Consider the following 14,279-nt stretch of genomic DNA (forward strand, 5'->3'; position numbering starts at 1 on the left):
TGCTTAAGTCCAGATGATATAAAAAGCGTCTGTCACTGAAGATTTCACCTCAGATCGCATGTTAACAAAATGAGATCGTTACCCGAGCAACCAGCCTCGTCCTGGTGTTCCCTGAAGAGCCTGTGCCGTTCCCCTGCTTTCCTCCGGCATCGCTGCAGTGTCGAGACCTGCTCACTCCAGCAGGAGGCAGCCGACAGCGAACGCCATCACGACAGCCAAATATTACATAGGCCTATGCTTCAATATTTTGCTTATGAAAAAACATCACAAGGGAAAGATAAGAGATTAAATGTTTATTATACATTTAATTCTATACGTTTACATTTTATTCAAGCTGTAAAACTAAAGTAGTATTTTGCAGCAGTGGCATCTTGGCGTGATGGGAGAATTTGAGACAAATATAACGTTATTTAATATAAAGCCATGCAGGTGGCGCAGCAGGAGTCACAGGCCGTGCGCACTCAGAAAACAATGTGTTCAAATTTTAATTAATTATAAAGAAGTGGAGCAGCGCTTGTCCTCCCTGAGGGGCCTGGAGCGGAGACACGAGGATGCACAAAGAAGAAATGAGAAGCTTAGTTTAAATTAAATTAACAGTAGAATTAATTAAATGACTCTTGTCGCCATCTACTGGCATTTTAACTTTCATATTTAGAAGTTTCTTTATATCATTTCATATTTCTGTATTCCAAATTTTATATTTAAAACACTAATCTCATAACATATGCAATTTGTAAGTGCATGAACAAGTGCTCCTTAAATAAGTGTATCGAGCCCTGCATGTTTAATTAAACTTGGCTTTTTTATTGAAGTAATTTTGTAACCAATGTAACTTCTTAAACAGTCCTTAAAAGGGAGATTTTACAAAAATTACCCCATGATTTACTCACCATCAAGCCATCCTGGGTGTATATGACTGTCTTCCCATGATGCACCTCAGATGGCCTGAGGGCGAGTAAATCATGGGGTAGTTGTCATGTTTCGGTGAGCTAATAACCCGTGTATTCTGACTCGTACACAGATGAATCGCTCTTTATTAATGTCTTTAAACTAATTAGACCTGCTAGTGAAGTGTGATCAATGAGTCAGCACCTCATTAAAATCCTGCAGGAATGATCAAGTCCAAACACAAAGTTGATCTATTTACAGCATTTATTTCAGGGATTTAAAAGCAAAACAAAGTAAACTTGCTCGCTCCTCTTCAGGACAGCATCAGGCGGAAAGACTCGAAGGCTTCAGATCATGTCAGTCATTGTGTTCACACAAACGTGACGCGCGAGCGCGCCTGGTTGACCTGCCACACGTTCAGCTCCTCGTACTCGTCCAGAGCGGCCTGGAACTGAGCCGGAGTGAAGCCACGAGACACACAGCGCTGCTCCGCCTCGGTCAGACGCACGGACCTCGCCGAGCCCTCGCCGGACAGCTCTCGCAGCAGAGAGAAGATCACGTCAGACGGACGCTGCGCCCTGCAGACAGAGAGAGCAAGACAACTTTACTCCATACAATCAACTAACAAAAACTCACTTCACACACTTCAAAGCAGAAAAAGAGAAAAGGATAAGTCCCCTTCCATCACAGCACAGAAGATGCTTCAGTAGCACCACAGCATTTCAAAAGACGTCAAATCATTCAATAACTTATACTTAAACAAATACTAGACTAGAGAGAGAGAGAGAGAGAGAGTGCGAGAGAGAGAGTGAGAGAGAGAGAGTGCGAGAGAGAGAGAGAGAGAGAGAGAGAGAGAGAGAGAGAGAGAGAGAGAGAGAGAGTGCGAGCGAGAGAGAGTGCGAGCGAGAGAGAGTGCGAGCGAGAGAGAGAGAGAGAGAGAGAGAGAGAGAGAGAGAGGATGAGACGCGGGCAGGACTCGAAATTGCAGTGCATATGCTCCCAGATTTGTCTGCGCAACCTCAAAATATATTTGGAAGTGTGCAAGTCATTGTTGTGGTGCGACTTGTTTTCATTTCTTTACCAAACGTTTGCTAATTACTGCACATATGCCTGCTGTGAGCTGATCCAGTGATGGCTTCGCCGTTCTATCCATTACATAACCAATTAAACTTCATCTTTACATTCTTCACTTTAATGCAGACTTCAGATATGAGCCGTCACTGACACTGCGCTCCGGTCAAACTCTAAACCAGACGGTTCTTGCTCCGCACCAACCTCTGTTCCAGATTTGCATAAACTGCTTTGCAATTAGGGTTGTGCAATATGATGATTTTTGACTGTGGACGATTAAAATGCCTCCACGATCTGCTTTTGAAGAAATATATTGCACAGAGCACATTCTATCAGTTGCAGTCCTGGCGCCTGCGTCTCAATATAACGTTACTGTACACGACATACATTCACATCAAATGTTAACTCGGCGGTAGTGTTACACTCACGGACACTGCACTTATTAAATCACAAAATTACATTATTTGCATGTGCTTTAAAGTTAAACATGTCGCATGCTGTTCTGACGTGCACCTTTTCTGAGCACATACACTGTAAATCCTGTCAAACAGCGCCTGATTACTGGACTAAATCATCTTTCGCGTCTGGTTCAGGTGTTCAGTCAGTCAGACCATTCTGATATTATTATTAGACAATCTAACTTAAATCAGAAACTGCTCATGTATGAAGCATCTTTGTTTGGATTGTGTTTAGAAATGCAGAGGTCGCCTCTAATTTAAATGGCTACAGAGAGTTTAACCTGTATTTGAGAAAAACATCTTGTCTACAGATATGAACAAGTTAAATTTAAGACCTTTTTAATACCACCTTATGTAAAATTTAAGACCAAACCTGTAAAAAAAAAAAAAACACATTATATTACATATGTAAATGTAATAATAATAAAAATATCATCGCTGTCAAAAATGCTATTTATTATTATGATATATAGAGAACTTTTCATATCTGCAGACAATATCTCATACAAAATATCCCTCAAAAGCTCCGCATCAGCAATATTTTTGGTGGTGTAAATGAAGCAATATTTTCAGTTTTCTATTCAGCTTTTACATATTTAAATCTGCATGTTTTTAATATTTACCCCAGGTTGTTATTTACCTCCATAAAGTCCAATATTCTTTAACCTTATTAAATGTATGCGTCATATTTCATGTCAAATTCTTACAACTGATGAAGAAATTGAATACACAACAGGGCTGTTAGCAATCAAATTAAATAATTTGCATTACAAATTTACAACCGCAATAAATAATGTTATGAAATTAATGTTTTAAATAAAAAATTTTAAATATACAAATAAGAAATGGTGGAAAAATGCATACTTTTAAAGTAACTAAAGCACCAGTAGGTGGCGGTACGTCACTTATTCATTCAACCGATTCATTCAAAACACTGAATCATTCAGGAACAAACATGCGAGCGCTGCTTGGAGAATGTGCAACACTTCTGATCTTTGTTTGGAGCTATTTTCGTTCTGAGCTTCTTTATGTTTGCCGTTATGCTCATTTGAGTTGATTTCTCCATATAAGTCTCTCACAGAGACACGCAGCATGAGCCTCAACAGCGCAACACTGATACCAGAAATACACTACCCATTATCGATCGCTGTTTACGCGAATGTAATAAAATGTCACAAGTTTTAATCAGGCTATTCCGTCGGGCAAGTAATATCCTCGAGCAATTTTTCAGTAAACTTGCATTACCCCATTTAAAGCAGCTAGGAGGCTTGTCAGCGAGCTGGTGGTATTCCACCTGCATTCTGCTCCTGCAACCCTCTCTGATGACGCAGTGACTACAGCGGGGGAAGGCCTTTATGCAAAACTTTATTTAATACATTTTAAGACTTTAAGGACCCGCGGCCACCCTGATTAATAAATAAAAGGCTTCCAGAATCAGCCCATTTTCTTGTAAAGCATCGGCAATCAGAATCAGCCATGAAGAATCAAGACCAGTGCATTACTTAAAAGAAATGGCTGTATGTTTGTTTATTGTATTGTGGTTGGTCTCGTGGAGTACGCTGTAACAAGTGAATTTCCCCATTGTGGGATTAATAAAGTCTAATAAATCAAATGCTGGGACAAGTGTGGCAAAGAATTCAGGATCAGGTTTGATTGGTGAAACTTTTAATCATCAGGATGTTGCTGGCTGTTCTGCTCAATTGGCAATTGTGATGCTCCTTAATATTCATTAGGTGCTGCTTTTAGAAGTTGGGAGCACCAGTGCTACCAAGTAAAAAAAGTTAATTTCGAGCCCTGCGCGGGGCATGCTGCAGTCGGCGGTGTGTGCGAGTGTGCATAAGGTGTAAGTAAATGAAATGATGGAAATTAATTAATGAGATACACTTAATGTTGTAAGGTGTAAACAGATTACAATGGAAAATGTGACTTTTGGTTTAATTTCCCTCTGTTCTGATCATTTAGATACATGTAATATTAGAAAACTCTGAATTTGATAGCAGCCACTGATTCATTTCCGTGTGTGTGTGTGTGTGTGTGTGTGTGTGTACCTGGTGTTGCTGGTCTTGTCGGCCTGCAACGAGTCTTTGCTCATCTCCATCAGTCGCATGGCCTCATTAACATCCTCCTTCTCCACAACATCCACCATCCGCAGACGAGCCTGAACACACACACATCCAGTGTTTCCCACAGACTTAGACTCTATTTGTGGCGGCATATATATGCAAGCAGGAGGCGCTTTTAGAGCGGGAGAAATAGCAGTTTCCCCGGTAACGCTGTACACAAAGCAGCGCTCCGCTCACAAACGCTGCTTTATCAGACATTATATGCAAGTTGAAATGAAAATGACATCCAACATTTTCTGAAGACAGTCGGTTTACAGTGAAATAAAAACACCCGCACCGTGTTTCAGTTTTGAAACGTGCAGTGCTCGTTTATTCAACGAAGGTCAAAGTTTTTGAAAAAAATCTATTTGTGGCAGTCAGTTTTGATATTGTGGTGGGCCGATACAAATAAATCAATGTATGGGAAACATTGCACGTCACATCCTCAGCTGATCAAGCGTGATCGTCACACCACATTGCTCAAACACCAATGATTTTCCAAAGTCAGATGTCCTTGAGGCAAACGGATGAGTTGTGCCGGCACTGTCAGACCGAGACAAGTGCAATGCCTTGTGGGAAAGCCAGCAACTGCCCAAGTCTCCGCCTCTCAACACCAGCTAGTCTCTGTGTGCTAGCGCTGCGGCACGTCACGTGCGGTCAGTTTTGCATGGGTTTGCACAGCGGCATGACCCGAGGCTGACTGCCCACCCCGCAAAGCTGACCGTCACGTGACAAACACGGATCCCAGCGGCACCCCACGAACAAACCTGCGGCAGCGGCGGAGTGTGTCATGAAGTGCTGCTTCTACAGTAGAGATCAACACAGCTACCTGCACAAACAGCACTTTTAACACCCGGCGCCCACATCAGACTACATCAGACCAGCTCCAGAGATCCAGTCCTGCGTGTAAGCGTGTGTGTGTGTGTGCGTGAGTGAGTGTAAGAGTGTGTGTGTGTGTGTACTTGTTTTTCTATTCAGGTGGGGACTTAAACCTGAACACACACAGACTCATGGGGACTCGTGTCACGGGTAAACAAGCTAATAAATCACACAGAATTAAGTTTTTTGAAAATCTAAAAATGCCTGTAGTCTCCTGTAAGGGGTGGGTTTAGGTGTAGGACAATAGAATATACAGTCTGTACAGTATAAAAACCATTACGCCTATGGAGAGTCCCCACAAGGAGAGCAAACCAGACGTGTGTGTGTGTGTGTGTGTCTCACCAGGGCAGTGGAGAGGCGCAGGATGGACAGCAGTGTCCGGGCTGAGGTAAAGGTGGTGTCTTTACTGACTCGCGCCTCTTTCCTCATCTCTACATATGCAGCTGTGATGTAATCAGACAGAGAGTCAGGAACCACCGGCTGCTTCTGCTTACACTTACTGATGTAACGCCTGACAGACAGAAGAATGAACATCAGGTGAACCGGCTCAGAAACACACATCTGCAGTGGAAACACTCGATGACCGATAACAAACAGAGCCATCATCGACTGGGCTGCACTCACTATTACCTCAGAACAAGACTTTATAGTCTTTATAGCTGAAACCAAATGCGTTTCATAATTGACATTTGCATCATAAACAGTGATATTATCCTGTGTATTACTTTCTTCCTTCCTTGTTACAGTGTGATTGTACATTTAAGTACTGAGTAATATTTAACTAACTACAAGTACTTACTATATGGGGTATGGTAACTTGCATGTAATTATGCATAATTAACAGTTGTTATAAGTATATGTAATATGTTTAACAAGGACACCTTAAAAGAGTGTTATCCAGTTCCATTTATTTTGTAATTAAATTAGGTAACAGCGTGGTAAGGTGAGATGGTCCCCCCGGTGGGCAGCTGTTAGCGTGTACCTCATGAGCTTCATGTGGATGGGGGTGAAGTGTGTGGGCGGCTGCTTGCAGTGCTGGTGCACGTATGTGATGTGCTGCGCCAGACGCAGGTCGTTGTCCGCATCGGGTTTGTCCTGGATGAGCCACAGCAGGTCGAAGCGAGACAGCAGTGCCGCCGGGAGCTGGATGTTCTGCTCGATGGTTTTGCGAGGGTTGTAGCGGCCGTACGCCGGGTTCGCCGCCGCCAGGATCGAACAGCGTGCGTTCAGAGACGTCATGATGCCGGCCTGAAACAAACACCACACAAACACGTGATCACACTCATCGGGTCAGAGGTCACCCAGCTCGAGTGGAGCGCACCATACCTTTGCGATGGAGATGGTCTGCTGCTCCATGACCTCGTGAATTGCGGTGCGGTCGGCATCAGCCATCTTATCAAACTCGTCGATGCAGCACACGCCTAGATCGGCCAGCACCAGAGCGCCGCCCTCCAGCATCATCTCGCCCGTGACCGGGTCACGCATGACCGCCGCCGTCAACCCCACGCCGGAAGAGCCGCGGCCCGTCGTGTACTGACCTGCAACAGAGCGCCAGAGTTAGCCGCGGGACGCTAGCAGACGGAGGACCGATGCAGTGGAGACACTCACTGCGAGGGGCGAGACGGTCGATGTAGGACAGCAGCTGTGACTTGGCCACACCCGGATCTCCCATCAGACAGATGTTAATGGTCCCTGCAATCACAGACACATCAGCCACACGCTTTAATCCTTCAGATTCAGATCTAGCTCTGTTGTATTAGGTGTTATCTAGCACATATATCAGTGCTGCAGTGACTCAAACACAATCAAAACTAATGATTTAAACGTTGCTGAGTTTTGTTCAAAGTGAGAGTAAGTGATTCTCAAATAGCATGAATGAAATGAATCAAAGTTATTGTTGTACAAGTCTGATGTTCGGACACACGCCTGAGTGTTGGGGATTATGGTCAGCTCAAAAAGCATCAATGAATACACAATCGATTGTCTTAAGTGAAAAATAGCTGGTTATTGGAGTCTGATGCAAGTTTAATATTCTCTTAATTTAATGATCAGTCATTTAGTGGATAGCATTGGTCCAGCATCAGCAGACGCGTCTCACCCCTGATCTTCATCCCACGCGGCGCCTGCTCCACTCCACCCACCAGCAGCAGCAGCAGCGCCTTCTTCACGTCCTCGTGGCCGTAGATCTCCGGAGCGATCGACCCCGCCAGCTTCTCGTAGAAATCCTCCTCTACACACACACACACGTGAGTCCAGAGACACATCACAACCCTTATAAACCCCAGACACGCAGCGTGCGTTACCCGTGATCTGACGCAGCTCTTCATCACTCAGCTCTTCAGTTCCCAGCTCATCATCCTCAGTCTTATTCATCAGAGTGATGCAGTGACACTCCAGATACGTCTCTGACAGCAGACCCTGACACACACACACACACAGACATTAATAACCCTACACACACCAGACGTGTCTGAAAACACAGAGCTTGAGGTCATGTGACGATTCATTTAAATAGTCTTATGATGCATCCCAATTCGCTTACTTATACCACGCCCTTATAAAGTTTCTACCGTATCAGAGAGAAAACTAGTAGCTCGTTGATCTGCGAGACGCCAGTCTTTATGATGCATTTAAAAGTTAAAGGCCAAACAGATGTTTATGAAAGTTCACACTGTTGCAGATTAAATAACACGGATAACATTTTATTTACATTTAAATGTTGACTTTTAGTAACTCAAAGCCCTTTATCTAACCCCTTTACTTAACCATCCGCCATGTTTGGAGGTTTTCTATTTTTAAATACTTTTTATCCATGTTTGTAGTCCTGAACCAAATCCTTTGGCAAAGCGCAATGGGTTGTGGGCAATATTAGCCATTAGAGTGTTTTTGCACTCTTTCCAACATACTATGCTTTAGGACACACTTACTCCAATCTCACACACTATTTGGGATGGATAGTATCAGGGCTCGACAATAAGGACTGCCTGATGGCCCAGGGCCAGCGTTCGGGACAGCAGACGGATGTCACTTGCCCGATCGGGCCACTGCAGCGTTGTCACGAAAATTGATCATTTGCATGTGTTTTTAAGCTTTGTTAATTAAAAAAATTCAAGCGATTAAAAAGCATTTGGGCGTGGAAGACAACTCCTTTCAGTACTTGCCATTTGCCCGTTCAGGCGGCTCACGCGTGAACAGCGCTCGCACATATAGCCGCGTCTCTGACGCACACGAGCCGCCTGAACGGGGCAAATAGGCTACACACAAAAGTATGTCAAAACACATCCTGGCAAGCAACTTTGTACACAATGCACGAAATATAGGAAGAAAATCCAAATATTGAATTTTATATGAATCCCCTTTCTGAGGGGAACTAGCTGTTTTCAGAAATGGCGTTTTATTTTCATCCCGTCTCCGTATAATGCATATTAAATTGGTGTTAATATGCGCAGTGCTGCTGTGTTCACAGTGGTAACCAAGGAAACGCTGTATCACTGTTCCATGAGCGCCGCCTGCTGTCAGAGAGTGAAACAGCATCTCATTCAGCTCGTCTGCCGTTTCTGTTTTGTGCCGATGTTTTATGTAGCATAATTTCACAAAGTTAAAGTCAGGTCATTCTGTTTTTGCTTCAGATTTTGAAATTATACAGTCTAATATAAATCAAACATTGCACACACACATACATACATTTTTGGCTCAATTCATGATTAAAATGCAGTGGTTGCCTCTTATTTCAAATGGCTATGAACCATCAACGCAGAGTGAAGAATATGCAAATGTTATTTTATGTGATTTTTCAATTTCTGTACCTGCACATCTACAAACATAAAAACCTAAAGCATAATTTCATTTCTATCTTTGTGCTATAGGCCTATGTTTATTTGTGTAATTTGTTTATTACTTGTAATTGTTCATTAGTTCTTATTTACTGGCTGTCACTTGTCTTTAATAATGTTTAAACTTTATATTTATGTATATTTTTGGCTTGTGATTTTTGCGGTGGTACCGAAATTGTAAAATTTAATATCTAAAATATAGGTGTCATATAAGCTTATTTATTAGAATACAAGATTACATAGATCAAAAACACTGATAACAGCGACTATTAAATTTTTTTGTGGCAGGGCAAGTAAAAATTTGAACAACTGGCCCAGTAGAAAAAATCCTTAGCGTTGGTCCCCGAGTATGCACATTGGGATGCAGGGATTCAAATGCCGGGCGGGACTTGTTCAGCCCACTGTTTGCTGATAGGATGTTGAGGTGTGTGTAATGCGTGTGTAAAGCGTGTTACCTGTACAGCCTGTCTGAATCCGGAGCGCAGCAGAGGAAGGAATATCCCAGAAATAGCCACGTGATCTCCAGGCTGCGCCACACGCGTGTTCTCTCCGCGAGCGTAAATGGTCATGCTGCGAGGGATGTTTCCCACCGGCACCTGATCGCTCTGAGTGTTTAACACACAGAGAACACACAGTCAACACTCTGCATGATCTACACTCAGCCAGACAGACCACACTCTCACACACTCACATGCTCCTGAATGCGCAGCTCCTGGAACTTGATGAACTTTGACCCGCGTGTCTGCAGATATAGCCGTCCTCCAGACTTGTTGGTGACGCACTCCTGACTGGGACACATGATGAGCGGCATGAAGCTCGGAGAGGAGATCTGAGAGAGTGAGACTCGTGTTAACACACACACACACACACACACGCGTGCGAGCGTTTAAAGACACGCGTCGACTAACGACTCTCGTACCGGCTGGTAGGTCTCGGCTCCGCACTGATCGCAGGTGTAGGTGGCCACAGCCATCATGGGTTTGACCTCCGTGGCTCTGGTGACGATTCCCCTGACGGTCACCAGCTGACCGATGCTGTCGGCCTTCACGTCACGCACCACCTTGGGCTTCAGCGTAGATGGAGGACGGAAATAAACCTCACTGAGAAACACATGAGTCATGCAATTATAAACAAGTGAGTACAGCATGACAGAAATACAATTAACATGTGACTATATCAATTACTCAGTTATAATCCATTCTCATTTTTGATGATCAACTGTTTAATCAATGAGCACGTTTACATGCACATTCTTAAGCCGATTATGCTTAATAAACCGAAAACGCACATGGTCATGTAAACGCGATAACCCGTTTTCTTTTATCGGAATAAGGTCATAAACGGCTTAAGCATAAACCGGTCGTAACAGGTAGTTTTTTGCCTCTTACTACGATTTCGCTCACTCGATTGACGTCACTACAGGGAAATAACCTGATTTATTAAGTCATGTAAAAGCAGCTCACTTGCGTTGTCAGGTTACTGATGTGCATGGAAACGGCGAAAACGGGTTATTTTAATAAGCTGATATTTGTGAGTTATCAGCTTACTGATGTCAAGTCAAGTCACCTTTATTTATATAGCGCTTTTAACAATACAGATCGTGTCAAAGCACTTAACAGTATCAAATTGGAGGATAGAGTGTCAGTAATGTATAATGATAAGATTAAACACTCAATTTTCAGTTAAAGGCATTTCATTATTGAATTCAGAGATGCCATCGTCTAGCTCAGTTTAGTTTAAATAGTATCTGTGCAATCAATCGATAAATCGCTAGAAATGAAGTGTTATGATGTGCATGTAAACGTGCTCAATCTCAAGACTGGTCTTTTAATCTGTTTTCAGACTTCACAAAGCATTATTTGTAGCGCGCCTGCCATCCGATAATCACAGTTCGTTCTGTTTTGTTAGTAATACATGCACTATATTACATCTTATGTCTTTATTATTTAATGCATGACTCCTTAACTCATGAAGTTTGTATGCCGTTTAAATGTTTATTTCCAGACAAAAAAAAGCTTCATTATAAATGGCCGTATGACCAATTTAAACGTTTAAAGTCAAGTAAGATTTATTTCGATGAAACTTTATACATAAACCGTGTCAAAGCAGCTTCACAGCAATAGCAGCAAGAACTGAATCAGTAATGCAAACTTTAAACGGGAGACAAATTCAAAATTTTAGTGTTGATCATTGCATCTAAAAATAAAAGGCAATTATTTTACAGAGTATTGTTTACTGCATTGAGAGAATTTTTGCTTAAGAAAAATTGGCGTATCACCTAATATACATCCAAATGAAGCAAAACCGAATTAAGCCGGCCCCAGTGTGTGTGTGCCACTTACAATCTGCGCATGAGCTCAGCTGGATACTGGTTCCGGGAGTCATGCGTGTCTGCGGGGTCACGACCTCTGGTCTCCATCATCAGCCGGTGCTCGATATAAACATCCAAGGCATCCTTTGCCACAACCTACAAAACACACACACGAATATATCGATCAGCAGGCAATATTACTGACACGCAGAATCTCAGCTGTGTGCGTGTTTATATCCTGAATGTATGCAAATGAAGTTGGTCATTCTTATATCCACTTATATATCCAGCTATATACGAAGATCTGTGTGATAATGGTTTACATTTTTTGACAAATCACAAAGTTGTGATTTGTTAGTTATGCAGCATATATCATTCTGTGAGTGAATGTGAATAAAGTTGGAATGTAATTTTCATCTTTGTTTTCTGACAGTGGTACAGATCTGTAATGTCAGGTCACCTCTCGCTCTCTGTACTCCGGCAACAGCTCGTGAACCGCGTCTGCAAACAGTCCAGCGTAACGCTTGGCGTTCTCACACACGCTCTCCACCAGCTCAGGGTCTTCCTCCGCCACATCATCCAGATCCAGCACCAGTGCCACCTGCTCGCGGTGCGCCAGGGACACCTACACACACACACACACACACACACACACACAGGTGAGCTGGGGTCCGCGCGGTGCTGCAGGAACGGAGTAAGTTAGGCAGCAGATCTCACCAGCTGAGCGCCGTATTTGAACACCTTCTTCCCGGAGTCATCCTCGCTGTAGAACTCCTGCAGGAAGCGCTTGCACTTCTCTGGAACACAAACACAGCAGAAGAGCCGATCACGCACAGATCTAGACTCTCAGAGCTAAAGTTTCGCTCCAGATTTGCGCGCGGTCACGCAGCGGGACAAACAGCAGTCACGTGAGCGCGCACGGAGGAAGCGTAAACAAACGCGCGAACGAACGCAGAAACAACAAAAAGCTGAAGACGGTCGCCGCACGTCACAGTTCCGAGATCCTGCGACACTGCGTCACGCGTTCACTAGCAGCTGGTCAGCAGAGAATAAACCTCTGAAGATATACGCAGTTAAACTATACGATCGACGCGTCCAACAGCCTCGCATCGAATCGGTGTCGCGTCGACTAACCCGATCGCGCGTCATCTCACTGCACGTTTCGCGTTATAAACGACGCGCGTGTAACGCCACTTCATGGCGGCTGTTTTTGTAAACAAAGAAGCACATGGCTGTGGAGCCGCGCTGCTTCCGCGATCCCTCCGCGCTTCATCAACTAGTCCCGTCCGGACCGGGAGCGCGCCGCGGTCTGCCTCGCGCGGCCCCGTTTACACGCGCAGACCAAACTTTCACACTGCGCGGTAACGCGACGCCTGACAACCTCCTCGGAATAAACGAATAAACAGAAACGCGTGACTCTTTTTAAGTTTTGTCTGAAAACGAGCACGTGCTCTCCGCGCGCCGCCGCTCTTTGTTCCGAAACTCCATCCGGGCACTTCAGCGCAAGCAAGCGCAGCTCCCGCGAGCAACAATAAAGTTAGAAACGCATCTAAAGTCACGGGCATAACGGAACAAACAGCACAGGTGTCATACCGACTCCGAGTCCAGACACCAAATATAATGATTAATTTGTTTTGACCTAAGTTTCATTTGCTGCGCATCGCCTCAGAAACACCCGCGAACCGCAGCTGAGAGAGTTCTTCAAACTAAAGTTCAGTGTGCGCTAGAAATTAATTTCCCAACTTACCCTTCTCCGCCATGTAATCCTTTGGTGCCATGTTTGTCGCGGAAGTGTGGAATAGTCACGTTTCTAAGCTAATGTGTGTATATTTGACCTAGGAAACGTTTCCGTGACTGAAAATGCAGCGCGGTCTGAAGAGCAGCTGCAAAAACTGGCGCGAGTCTGCTGCCGCTTTCCACCAATCAGAGCGAGTCTTCCAGTGCGGGAGGGCGGGGCTCTGCCTGTGGCGCGAGAATCTTCCAAACGTAGTGTATCACGTGGGCAGATTGACCAATAACATCTGCGCTTTGAAACGGCGGCAAAACAGTCCGGTTTATGACGTCATGTCAAAAGCAGCGAACGGCCCATAACATCCGCCACGAGCCGCTGATAACAAGTAATACAGCATATCTAATATTAAGATAAAACAAACAAAAAACAAACCCGGACCCGATTATATGGGATCTAATCATGCCAGATTCCCGCCTCTGATCTGACATTAATGACACCGCCGCTCATTTCCACAATATATTCTGTACATACTGTATTATATAATACATGCTGACAATTTATCACTGTGTGTTTAGCAACAAGGTGTTCGATTATGAAAAACACCTGCACTGCGGCTTCAAGTGTAAATGCAATTTAGCACTAAATCTAAAATCTTCCAGAAAAAAAAAAAACACTTATGAGAATGAGAAATAAATGTAAATTATTTATTTAAACAAAGATCATAAACAAAATTGTTTCAACACTTCAACCAACATCATTTTGAACCATCATGAAATCAAACAGGTTATTTTTTGAGCTTTTCTCATTTAGATCAACATTAATGACTGGACTGAATGTTTCACAGGATATTAATAACAGCGGCAGTAACACAACATCCCATAATGCTCCACTGCTTCGGTGAAACACGAACGTGTCCCGGTCCTGGTTTCACTCAAACAGATCCTCCAGGAAGCTGGCGGAGCCGTGTGTGGAGGGCTGCGGAGGAAGAGGAGGACGAAGATGATG

At 43.8% G+C, this 14,279-nt stretch overlaps 2 protein-coding genes across 4 annotated transcripts in view; both read right to left on the minus strand.

Moving 5' to 3' along the window:
- Window positions 1–1,134: 1,134 nt before the first annotated feature.
- On the minus strand, window positions 1,135–13,468 carry mcm7 (minichromosome maintenance complex component 7). Its single transcript, XM_058797120.1, has 15 exons — window positions 13,290–13,468; window positions 12,260–12,339; window positions 12,003–12,167; window positions 11,574–11,698; window positions 10,151–10,331; window positions 9,923–10,060; window positions 9,687–9,836; window positions 7,702–7,816; window positions 7,497–7,628; window positions 7,007–7,090; window positions 6,725–6,936; window positions 6,381–6,646; window positions 5,741–5,909; window positions 4,466–4,575; window positions 1,135–1,466 (listed from the first exon to the last, which is right to left on the minus strand). Exons 1-15 carry the CDS (start codon window positions 13,318–13,320, stop codon window positions 1,259–1,261), a joined length of 2,166 nt encoding a protein of 721 aa, XP_058653103.1. The 5' UTR covers window positions 13,321–13,468; the 3' UTR covers window positions 1,135–1,258.
- A 527-nt stretch (window positions 13,469–13,995) lies between these two features.
- The window catches only part of LOC131552916 (cohesin subunit SA-1), a 57,196-nt gene continuing 56,912 nt past the window's right edge, over window positions 13,996–14,279 (minus strand). For 2 of the 3 annotated variants that reach the window (XM_058797119.1, XM_058797118.1), the window contains one exon: window positions 13,996–14,249. In XM_058797119.1, the coding sequence (XP_058653102.1) occupies window positions 14,202–14,249 (48 nt within the window). In that variant the 3' untranslated portion in view covers window positions 13,996–14,201. The remainder of the gene's footprint in view (window positions 14,250–14,279) is intronic. The other variant, XM_058797117.1, reaches the window with a different exon arrangement.

The sequence above is a fragment of the Onychostoma macrolepis genome, chromosome 14 (genome assembly GCF_012432095.1).
Source record: "Onychostoma macrolepis isolate SWU-2019 chromosome 14, ASM1243209v1, whole genome shotgun sequence".
NCBI lineage: Eukaryota > Metazoa > Chordata > Actinopteri > Cypriniformes > Cyprinidae > Onychostoma > Onychostoma macrolepis.